We start from the raw sequence: 12,784 nt of genomic DNA on the forward strand, positions 1-12,784 counted from the left end.
GGGGAGGGAAGGAGGGAGGGAAGGAAGGAGGGAGGGAGGGAGGGAAGGACAATCATAACAATATGTTGAATTTTCAGAAGGACAAAACAAAACTGTGTTTTCTAGAGCTAGGAAAGAGGGATGGGGCGATACCAAGAAATGTGTTAATTGGACACAAAACAGCTGGTTAGGAAAAATAAGGTCTATTGATGCACAGTCAAGCTAGGCATATATAATGAACAATAATTTATGCATGTTATCAAATGGCTAAGAGAGGACATTGTTTTGTAATGATGAATATGCTAATTATCCTGATTTGATCATCACACATTGTACACAGGTATTGACATTCAACTCTGTACCTCACAAATATGTATAATCAATTCCATTTCAATAAAAAATAAAATAAATACCTTGCAAATTACTTACAAAATTACTTTGTGTTTTAATCTGAACAAACAGTCTATGAGTAACCACACGTATAAATGTGGGTGTATGTGGTGCATAATGTGAATACATACCATTAGCCAAGATCTTGGGCTTATTAGCAGGATTAAAGCAAATATTATGAAAGATAAGAAGAGGTATATAAGGGCTGCTCTTGTGCTTGTATTTGCTCATCTCTGTCAGTAAGTCTAAACAGCCATCAAGCCTCAGGATCATTTGTTGCCCATCTTCTCTAGTTGAGACATTCAGGAGCAACTTCAACCAAAGAATGGTCAGGTTACTGAGATGTTTATTTCCTCCTTTTGGCAATGTTAGGGATAGAAAGTTCTGTAAGAAGTTACTCTGTAGATAAAAAAAGAGAATATTATTTTCTTCTGGAGTCTTTTTCATTATTTTCCTAGTCCCTTGGTGACCAATTAACTAGCCTTCTGGTATACTTTCCCCAACTTTACGTTCCCCTCCTCCCATATCTTCTAAATATTCCTTCTATATTATTTCCAGGTATAAGTGAAAAAGGTAAGGAAAACTAATGCTCAAATTTTAATTCTTGCCCATTCTTTCCCATTGAAGGATGAAATAAACTATAGTCAACTCTTAATTATTTAGGATTAATAATTCATTCTGGGGATTATTTCAGGCCTCTTGAGTTTTTTCTCTTTGTCTGCTTTCTGGCGATTTTGCTAATCCTCAAAAGCTATCCTATGGAGAGGAAAATGAAACAAAACTCTAAACTGTCTTGGATACTAGTTAACAATTCTGCCAGGAGTCAGGGTATTTTGAATCATTAAAACTACAAGTACTTTAAAAAAATATATGGATACCTCTTACATTCAGTTTACTCCAGTTGTGTCTCATTACAGATAATAATTTCTCATGGTTACATGTCATTCAACTAAACCTACAGATGAGAAGGCTCCATCACTTGAACTTTAAGAGTCAGTTCGACCTCCATATAAAGCCCTTTCCACAAAACCCCACCAAACCCTTAACTACAGGAAAGACTTAAGTATCGTCTTGGATAACCTATCTGCAAACAAAGTATAAAAGTACTATATGAAGTAGAAGCCCTCCACAGTTGTTTGTACACGTTAGAATTGAAATGCAAACTGAACTCACTTCTCTCTTTGTTTAATAATCTACTCTAGTTTATCTCTTGGGTTCTCCTGGATCAAATCAAGATGGTGGCTTTAATCTATAAAATAAATTTAATATGGTCACATGTTGCTTAATGACAGGGATACGTTCGGAGAAATGCATTGTTACGTGATTTTGTCACTGTGCGAACATCACAGAGTGTATTTACACAAACCTAGATGATATAGCCATCTACACACCTAGGCTATATGGTATAGCCATTAAAATCTCATGAGGCCACCATCATATATGTGGTCCGTCACTGACCAAAATGACATTATACAGCACACAACTGTATTTTTACGTAAAAGGACTCTGAGTATAAGAGTGAAATGAACTACAGAAATTTTAGCAACTTTACCCAAGCAACAAGTAAAATGTAAAACTACATGCTCATTTTGAACTACATTTGCTGTCACTTAAACCTGCTTCTCAACTCTCGGTCCAAATTAATGCTTTTTTGAGATTCATCCCTTGCCTTTCCCATTCAGCTAGATTTCACCATGATATTGAAGATTAGGGGCTAATAACAGTGATAAAACATATGTCAGTGCTTTAAAATACAGATGTACTATGGGCATTTCTTCCTTTTGCTAAGCCTAACACGTTTTTATAGACTATTTTCTACACCAGGTACAATGTATAGAAATGTACCATAGCAGGGAAAAATACAGGACATTTTAGAACATGAATTGTACAACAGCACTAGCTGCATTTCTAATGCCTATACATGAGTATAATGGAAAGAAAGGTAGAAGTGTCCAGGCTCATTATTACTTAATGCAGCAGAGAAAGTCTCAAGAGTTTCCTAATTAGAGCAGAGAAAAATGACTTGAATACCTGCCCCTGAAAACAGAGTCTGATCCCACTTGTATAAAAATATTCTTAAGTGTGGCACCAGAATCATAGATTGAAAGTTGAAGATACCTCAGAGGTCATTTTGTTTAAGCCAATTATTCTAAAAATGAAGAAACTGAGGCTTAAAGAGAATAAGTCTCCAGCTCAAAGTCACACACCAAATTTGAGATTAGAACTGACATTCTATCTGGAAGTTCTACTTAGCTTCCTACCAATATGCTCTATATGGAATATGGGAAACACATGTAAAATCTCTCATTTTGAAGGATGATGACTTCTCATTTTGGAAGTGGTGTACATATATGAATACATATACAAAGAAGATGTACTCAAATATAAATGACATAGATATAAACATATATGAAGAAAATATCCAGCTGAGTGCTGATAAATAAAGGCCTAGTTCCAGTGAGGGTAGGAGGGATCCCTGATTTGCAGTATTTGCCAGATTACATGGTGTGAATACTCCCACCATGGCTGATGCTGGCTCCAGCATCCCACTGAAAACATCCTTCCTTAGTAGAATGACCCTTCCATTTCTCTAGTTAAGACCGATTGTTCTATTTCTTTGGCAAGACTGATCTTTCTGTTTATTTGGTGACTATACTTCAAAAGTATCTTTTGAGGTGTTCAGGGCAATCAAACAGAAGAGGAAAAGGAGACTCAATTCTTACAAATGCTGTCAATTTTTGCAATTTATCTTGGTCTTCAAGTAAAAGAAACAGAAGCATTCGAATCACTATTACTAGTAACAGATAATCTGATCACATTCAAATTTTAAGGGATCTTACCAATTAGAAATTCTGTTTATACACATCTAAATATAGACTAATTGCACACGTTAATTAGAACTTCTTTAACTCATTCTACCCCTTTTAAAGTACCCTAAGTTAAAATCAGTTATAAGAAGTCAAATTTTGGAACTGTTGTCCCACAGAACTCATTAAAGTATCTATTATTTCACAGAGAAGTTAAAGTCTAACTGGAGGGAAAGAGGCTCTGATTTCATCAAACATTTTGTCAATGTAAATTGAACTGAAACTGTTACTGCCTAATTTGGTCTACTGAAATACCAAATATATTACTTTTATGATCTCCAATAAATCTAAGACAGCTGTCTTTCTAAAACCCTCCTTTTTGACAGAGATAAAACACAATACAAAAGCTGAGAAGATAAACTAAAAGGAAATGATATGATCATATTCTAGTTTCTGTCACTTTTCATGTATCACCCATCAACTGGCTTTAAACAAAGTGAATCTCTTTATCCTTTTACAATCCCTTAAAATAAAATTTCTTGAAATCATAAATAATTCAAGAAATCTAGTTCTAAACTTTTAATTGAAAGGATTATTTTTACTGAGTATCTCTTATATGATATGAAGGAGAGTTTAAGTACTTACCTTTTGAATTACTCCTTTACAGTCATGAGACAAGGCCAGGTTTGAAAGAAACTTAAAAACTGTCTGTTGAACCATGCTGTTCTCAAGAGGCGTCTGGGAAGCCAATTTTAGGATGCACAGCATCAAAGAGCTGCTGGGGGCTCCTCTGTGTGCAGCTTGAACAGGATATTGTCCAGAACTTGACCAACAAAGAGAACTGCAACCTTCAAAAATAACAGCCTATCACAATGTCTTCTCATTTCACCATGTAGTCTTTAAAAACAATAAGTGGTAAAGCATATTTATCAAAGTGGCTTTGCCATTAACCTGTGAACTGCAAATTAGCACTGAATGCTAATACTGATGTCTATATTCAATCAGCAGGTTTACTGTCCTCACTGAGGTCCTAATTGTCTCAATAGAGTATTTTAAAACACCATGTTTATTTATTTATTTTTAAATAGAGAATAAAATAAGCTTAATAGGCTTTTTAATAGTTCGTAAAGAAGACATCTAAATAAAGGCCTGCATGGAAGAACAGAATTTTAGAAATGGGAGGTAATTTTGGTCTAATGCCTTCATTTTATAGAAAAGACAAATGAGGAACATCATACCACTGGGTGGTAGGACAGCATAAATACTCTTCTCCATATCTGGTAGATAAAGATGTGGAGCTCAGAAAGCCAGTGCTCAGGGTCACACAGAGTCAGCAGTGGCATCTACTGGCTTTCCAGAGTCCAGGGTTTTCTCAGTAAATTAAGTAAGTATATGTCACATATGTTATTGAGCAAGAAAAAAGATCATAAAAGAATTATAAATACATCTTAATGTTCAATCAGTAAGACTGTCTTATAACATAAACCTAAGATATAATTAACTTGTGAAAGATCATGCAAGGACACCAGCTTAAGTAGGTCACAATCAAATACATTTTTAAAAATAAACTCATAAAGATGAGTAAACACAAATAAAAATAGAGTGATTTTTCTTGTATTAACTTTACAGCTATATTGAAATATCAATGTTTCTATTAACTGTTACACAAAACTCATTATATGATGCAGTTTTCTTAGAAACCAGATGAGAAAACAAAAAATTTCTTCCTCAATTTAGTAACGAAGCCATTTCTAATATTTACATCAATTTTAGTATAAAAGTAACACCAATTATACTTTCAAAAAAAATTTTTAAAGTATATTTTTCTTTTGCTTACTACTTATAGCAACTGATTCTCTATTCTGCCTTATTTCCCTAAACCCTAAATTAAGGAGTACAAGGTAGGGTAAAGAAGGACAATACAGAGACAGGTGCAACACTTCAGAAAACAAGATATACCGTGCTGGTCATACTGTAAGAGACGTTGAGCTAGAAGACAGACACACAAGAGAAGTAGGAAACTAAGAAAGTTAGCAGCAGCAGAATGAAGAAAAGGACAATCCTGTACTGGCACCACTTATGCCAAAATGACAACTGAAGAGCTTGCAGGTATGCTTACATCCGATTATGCTAGCTGGAGACAACCTGAGCAGGCTACAGAACTGACAGCTCCGGAGGTGTCAGACTATTCAAAGGAATAAGCTATCAGCGGCACGTGGCGGTGATTAGGTGGGCTCTTAACTGTCTTCAAGTCCCTTCTCTGTATATCCTTCGATATTTAGAAACCCTAGTTGCAAAGCTGCTGAATGTTGCTAGAAGAAAGCACACAAACTTGCTGACTAGTCAAACCTTATATTTATGACCATATGTTTTAAATGGGCACTTAACACTGCCAGCAATCCTCCTTCACTTACCTAGCGGGTCTGCTTTCTCTCCCCTAACACAGCTTCTTCACACCCCCATCACCTCAAATCACTTCTGCCCCTTGGTCTTTGTTCACTTTTCGTTACAGGTCTTCTCTCATAAATAATGAAGAAAGCAGAACTGTTCTTATAGGAACTTTCTCCTGTCTCTTATCAAATCTACCAACTTACCTACACCTACACCCCTCCTCTCAGCTGTCCCTCTATCTCCTGTTCTCCGCTGGTGTTCTAGCTCTATCCCCTCACATCTACTCAGACTGTACTCTTATCTACAGGCATATCTTGGAGAGATTGCAGGTTCGATTCCAGACCACCACAATAAACACTGCAATAAAGTGAGTCACACAAATTTTTGGTTTCTCAGTGCATATAAAAGTTAGGTGTATGCTATACTATAGTCTATTAAGTGTGCATTAGCATTATCTCTAAAAAACAATGTACATATCTTAGCTCAAAAATACTTTATTGCTAGGGCCGGCCCGGTGGCGCACTGGATAGTGCGCTGCTTGGGAAGCGCGGCAGCGCTCCCGCCCGAGGGTTCGGATCCCACATACAGACCGGTTCCCGCTCACTGGCTGAGCGAGGCGCGGGAGCAACGCCGAGGGTTGCGATCCCATTGCCGGTCCCCGGTCTGGTACGGGGGCAACACTGAGGGTTGTATTAAATAAGTAACTTAACCTTTGTAATTTTGGAAAAGGAATTTGATAAAAGAATTTTGCTCACCTTAAACATAACATTAATTTCTTCCCCCATTGGATCAGCATTCACCATTGTGACTTTTAGGGGCACAGCATTAGAACTGAAGAAGGAACATGACTGCAAATACAACATGGTAAGCATTAGAAACATAACACTGGAATAAAAATGGGTTTAGGATTTTTGTCCTAGGCATTTCCCCTTTCACTTGTTCCCGGGAAAAAGACAAAAAAAAAAAAAAAAATACTTTATTGCTAAAGATCATCTGAGCCCTCAGCAAATCATAATATTTTTTGCTGGTGGAGGGTCTTGCCTCGATGTTGATAGCTGCTGACTGCTCAGGGTAGTGGTTGCTGAAGGTTGAGGTGGCTGTGCCATATCTTAAAATAAGAAAGCAATAAAGTTTGCAGCTTCAGTAGACTCTTCCTTTCACAAAAGATTTCTCTGTAGCATGCAATGCTATTTGACAGCATTTTACCCACAGTAGAACCCTTTCAAAATTGGAGTCAATCCTCTAAAACCAGTGGTTGCTTTGTCAACTAACTTTATACAATACTCTAAATGCTTTGTTGTCATTTCAACAATATTAACAGCAGCTTCAGCAGGAGTAGATTCCATCTCAGGAAACTACTTGCTTTGCTCATCTATAAGAAGCAACTCATCTGTTCAAGTTTTATCATGAGATTGCAGCAATTCAGTTACATCTATAGTCCTCACTTCTAATTCTAGTTTTCTTGCTATTTCCACTACATCTGTAGTTACTTCCTTGAACTCCTCAAAGTCATCCATGAAGGATGGAATCAACGTCTTCCAAACTCCTGTTAATGTTGATATTTTGACCACCTCCCATAAATCACAAATGTTCTTAAAGGCATCAAGAATGGTGAATCCTTTCCAGAAGGTTTTCAATTTACTTTACCCAGATCCATCAGGGGAATCACAATCTATTGCAGCTAGAGTTTTATGAAATGTATTTCTTAAAAAATAAGACATAAAAGTCAAAATTACTCCTCGATCCATGGGCTTCATAATGGATATTGTGTTAGCAGGCACGAAAACATGAATCTCCTTGTACATCTCCATCAGAGTTCTTGTGCACTGTCAATAAGCAGTAATATTTTGAAAGGAATCTTTTTTTTTCTGAATAGTAGGTCTCAACAGTTGGCTTACAATATTCAGTAAACCATGCTGTAAACAGACATGCCGTCATCCAGGCTTTGTTGTTCCATTTATAGTACACACGCAAAGTAGATTTAGCGTAATTCTTAAGGGCCCTAACAATTTTCAAAATGGTAAATGAGCATTGGTTTCAACTTAAAGTCACCAGCTGCATTAGCCCCTAACAAGAGCCTGTCCTTCAAAGCTTTGAGGCCAGGCATTGACTTCTCTCTAGCTATGAAAGTCCTAGATGGCATCATCTTCCAATAGAAGGCTGTTTCATCTACATTGAAAATCTGTTGTTTAGTGCAGCCACTTTCATCAGTGATCTTAGCTGGATCTTCTGGAGAACTTGCTACAGCTTCTACATCAGCACCTGCTGCTTCACCTGCACTTTTACATTATGGAGATGGCTTCTTTCCTGAATTCCTTGAAGCTGATAGACAAGCGAACAGATATGAGGTTGTTGGGAGGGAGGGGGGTGGAGGAGGAGGGAGAGAGGTTTCAGTAGTAGCTTTTGATTTAAAGCAAGAGACACAGTACTCTTTCTTTCACTTGAACACTTAGAGACTACTTCAGTCTTATTAACTGGCCTAATTTCAATATTGTTGTGTCTCAGGAAAAAGGGAGGCCTGAGGGGAGGGAGAGAGATGGGAGAACAGCTAGTCAGTGGAGCTGTCAGAACACAAACATTTATGGATTAAGTTTGCTGTCTTATATGGGTACTGTCCATTGCGCCACAAAATAATTACAATAGTAACATCAAAAATTACTGATCACAGATCACTGTAAAAGATATAACAAAAAATAAATTTGAAATATTGCAATGATTACCAAACTGTGATACAGAGACACAAAGTGAGCACATGCTGTTGGAAAAATGGTGCCTACAGACTTCCTCAACCCAGGGTTGCCACAAACCTTCAATATGTAAATAATGTAGTATCTATGAAGCACAATAAAGTGAAGTGTGATAAAACAAGGTGTGCCTGTAAACCCTTTCCCGCACCTTTCTCCGAATCTCACAAGTAATAAAAATGCCCTAAAAAATCCATCTTTAAAAACAAAAAAACTTCTCCCTTGACTCTACAATCCGCTATTGCTCCATTTCTCTGTCCCCTTAAGAGTTGAACATTTTGGAAAAGGTGTCTTCTCTACTTTGTCACCTCCTCTTCTCAACCTACCAATTAGGTTTCTGTCCCCAGTACTGTACTAAAATTGCCCTTAAGATCTACAAGCATAGCAGTGTTGGTAAATCCAACAGTCATTGCTTCTATCCCATTTTATTAGAATTTTCTAAGGCATGTGACACAGCCTAGCACACCCTTCTCTGGCCTCCAGTGACGCTGTACTCCTATCTCATTCGATGCAATGTCTCTCTCTTTTTTTGCTGGTTTCTCATCTTTTGATCAACTCCAAATGTTGATGGGCCTCAGAGACTGGTTGTGGGACTCCATTTTTCCCTCTACTCATTCTCCCTGGGTAATCACAAACAGCTCCACGGCTTTAAATACAATCTATATGACACTGACTCCTGACGTAGCCAGCCTCCAAAATGGCCTCAGTGGCCCCTGCCTCAGTCCCCTCCCTCCCTGTACCAGGGTTGGTCTGTTGGACCAACAGAAAAGGGCAGGCATGCTGGTATGTCACTTCTGAGACTGGGTTATGATGACTGTAACTTCCACCCTGGGCCTACTCACTCTGGTCATTTCCTCCTGGGGAAGCTTGCTGCCATGCTGTGAGACAGCCTTGCGGAGAGGCCTGCATGGCAAGGAACTGAGGCTGCCAAAAGCTTCACTGGATCCTCTGCCACAGTCATGGCTTCAGATGACTACAGCCCAGCCAACTGAACCGGAACCACCCAGCTAAGCCACTCCCAGACTTGTGACCCACAGAAACTGTGAGATAATTACATGAATTTGTTTATAGGTGTATTAGTCCATTTTGTGTTGCTATAACAGAAATACCTTAGACTGGGTAATTTATAAAGAAGAGAGGTTTATTTGCCTACAATTCTGGGAAAGCTGCATCTGGCATGGGCCTCAGGCTGCTTCTACTCATGGTGGAAAGCAGCAGGCAGCCAGCAGGTACAAGCGGATCACACGGTGAGAGGAAGCAAGAGAAAGAGCAGAGGTGCCAGGGTCTTTTAAACAGCCAGCTCTCGTGGGAACTAATAGAGCGAGAACTCACTCATGACCCCCACCCTCCAGGGTAGAGCATTAATCCATTCATGAGGGATCCACCCCCATAACTCAAACAGCTTCCAACACTGTCACACTGGGATCAGACTTACACATGAGTTTTTGGGGGACAACACATCCAAACTCTACCAATAGGCGGTAACTTTTGGGATAATTTGTTATGCAACAACAAATAACTAATAAAACTCTCAACTTTTTTTTTTATCTTCATTCTTACCCTCTGCTGAATTCAACTCCAACTTAGTATTTTCACTTGGATGAATATAAACACCTCAGATTTAACATGACCAAGCAGAACTCTTGATTTCTACTTTTTTCCCAGGTCAAATCTGCTTCTCCCAAATCTCCCCCAGTTTAATTAATGGTACCACTATGCACTCAGGTTCATTTCTCCAAGTGAGAGTCATCTTGGATACCTTTCTTTCCTTCGTACCTTCACCAGCAAGTTTTCCTGACCGTACCTATGGGTCATAAACCAAATCTGTCCAATTCTCACAGTCTCTCCACTACCACTAGAGCTCAAGCCACCATTAAGTTGTCTCCAAACTGGTCTCTCTGCTTCCAGCCTTGCCTCCAGCCATTCTCCACACACCACTGAGTCATCTTTTGCTAAAACAAATTAGGTCATGCCATTCTCCAGCTTTAAACCTCCAATGGTACCCTACCACACTCAAAGAAAAATCCAAACTCCTTATTCTGGTCCCTGAGGCCCTACATAATCTGTCCTCCTCTCTTGTTTCAGATCAGTCTCACTAGAAATCACAATGCATGGCCCATAGTAGGCTCTCAATAAAATGTCTATGAGGTGAATGAATAAAAGAGGAGCCCCAGTGATATAAACTATCACCAGACCAACTGTACCTAAAACTAACTTTCCTCCTGCTAGTTTCTCCCTCTCTATTTCCTTTGCTAATGACTCTCCCACGTCACAAACATACTAAAATATGTCTGCTCTTATAATACCTACAAAAAAGCTTGCCTTTGACCAATATATCCTCAATAAATAGGACAAACACTTCAAAATATGTATTAGTTTTTCCAGTCTACCTTAATGTTATATAAAATATACTAGTATTTTAGTATATTATTGAAAGGAAATATTGGATTCCTTTACCATGTGGAAAATGTGCAGTATAGACACAAAGTAGCTGCAGGGCAATTTGCATCAATGAATCATCCATCAAAAGCCAAGGCCAGAGAGAGTGCAAGACAGGGACAAGATGAGCTTCAAGAGCTGCTGCCTGTTGTGGAAAGGAAATAAGAGCAGTATTAGTCTGAACGTATGAAAACAGGAAATTAAAATCAAATCCCTCATAGCCAAGGCCAGAGAGAGTGCAAGACAGGGACAAGATGAGCTTCAAGAGCTGCTGCCTGTTGCGGAAAGGAAATAAGAGCAGTATTAGTCTGAACGTATGAAAACAGGAAATTAAAATCAAATCCCTCATAAATGTCACCAACATAAGACAAAAGCTGACTTTATCTTTGTCCTGATTAGTGCAAGGGGGAATCAGAATTCTGTGGATGGATTCAGTACCTGCCCCAAACCCACTTTGCTCATACCTACCCGCCCAGTCGCAGGAAGTCAACAGTGGGGTATCTAGGATACACTACCGAGGTAAGAAACATAGAGACGAGCTTCCGTAACACGTAAATTAAGCAGGAAAGTGATCTTTCTAACACTCAATAAACTTTTGTAAATGCTCTGAGATATGATCAAGAAATGGGAATTTCTGGTTAAGTAAACATTCTGATCAACTCTGAGTCCCCCAACACTGCCCTATCTTTCCCTCCCCACCTCCTGGTGTATGTGTGTATGTATGAGAAGTAAATTGTTTTTAAGTAATTTTAATATAGTAAAATTCAGCTAAATATTACGTTAAATCAATAAATTCTTAAGTAACTCAAAGTCTTTGTTACAAAGATCAGTTCCAACTGGGACAATATTATAGATAAAACACAGCTGTTTGCAGTAAGTGCAGCAGTATCTTTTTCAAATAAATAGGAGTTACTAGGTAATTTGTAGAATGTGCACACATGTGCACGCACATAACTAAATACACACACCCTATACAATTTTACGTAGCATCAAATAGCAGAACAGGGTGGGAAGTTATTCCCAATGTTGAATACACCCCGTAAGCTTTGAAGTCATTCCCAGTGTTCTTCCCAAAGTCCTTCCCCATGTTCACCACTCTCTATAAGTCTGGCATACAGCTCCATGTTTGCAGCAGATGACCTTGTTTGCTATTTCACAAAGAAGGAAACTACTAGGTAGAGACTCTTATCTATTTTGTCTTATTTATTCTACCATTCTGCCCACATCTTAATGTGGATTTTCATCCACTCGTTCTTCTTGTCTGCACACTGTTCCAGTGTGGAACAGGCGTTCCACTTTTTGTTGAAGACTGATATATCCACCTTTGTCCTGAAACACAAGCCCCCTGCCTCCTCAGGGATCTCTATCCATTGATTAGCTCCTTTCTTCCTGTCTCTGTAATAACTAGCCCCCAATTTGCACATTTCTGTTTAAAATCACATAGTTTACATATTAGTAGAAACAAACATACTAACTTCCTTTAATGCTATATGTCCTAAATTATTAATGCTACTTTTCTTGAGCAGGCTTCTAGAAAGAAGACTGTTATTGCTATCATTCCCCATCTCACATTTAATCTTCAGCTCACTTCTACTTATATTCTGCCTTGATGATTCTACTGAGACCTCTCCTTTGCAGCTGCCAACCGCCCAGGCCTTGAGACATTTGCTACAGGTCTCTTTTTTCTTCATTTTCACGCTGCCATTCTATCCTGAATCATCTCCAAACTCTTTCTGCAGCATTCCCTTCTCAGTTGTTTTCTGCCTTCTCTTAAATACTCATTCTCCAGAGATGTGATCTAGGCTTTGACTGTCTGTATACTCTCTTGGGAGATTTCAATAGTCCTGGCAACAAACACCATTCACACACGGACAACACCTAATATCCTCAGTCTGCAGTGCTCTTCAGAGCCCCAGACCTACATAGTCTACTGACTACAAGCCCTTTTCCACCTGGATTCCCCAAAACTTCTCTACATTAGCACGTGCAAAGCTGAGCAGCAGGTATCTCACTCCTAAACTCTGCTCTATCTTG

General features: G+C 38.6%; 1 protein-coding gene across 1 annotated transcript in view; it reads right to left on the reverse strand.

Annotated features, from left to right (window-relative positions):
• Positions 1-12,784, reverse strand: part of RTTN (rotatin) — a 179,730-nt gene that overhangs the window by 16,976 nt on the left and 149,970 nt on the right. Inside the window, exons 46-48 of the mRNA XM_008564425.1 lie at positions 10,769-10,895; positions 3,822-4,024; positions 501-768 (exon numbers count right to left, since the gene is read on the reverse strand). Of these exons, the coding sequence (XP_008562647.1) occupies positions 501-768; positions 3,822-4,024; positions 10,769-10,895 (598 nt within the window). The remainder of the gene's footprint in view (positions 1-500; positions 769-3,821; positions 4,025-10,768; positions 10,896-12,784) is intronic.

Source organism: Galeopterus variegatus, unplaced genomic scaffold (genome assembly GCF_000696425.1).
Source record: "Galeopterus variegatus unplaced genomic scaffold, G_variegatus-3.0.2 Scaffold186, whole genome shotgun sequence".
Taxonomy (NCBI): domain Eukaryota; kingdom Metazoa; phylum Chordata; class Mammalia; order Dermoptera; family Cynocephalidae; genus Galeopterus; species Galeopterus variegatus.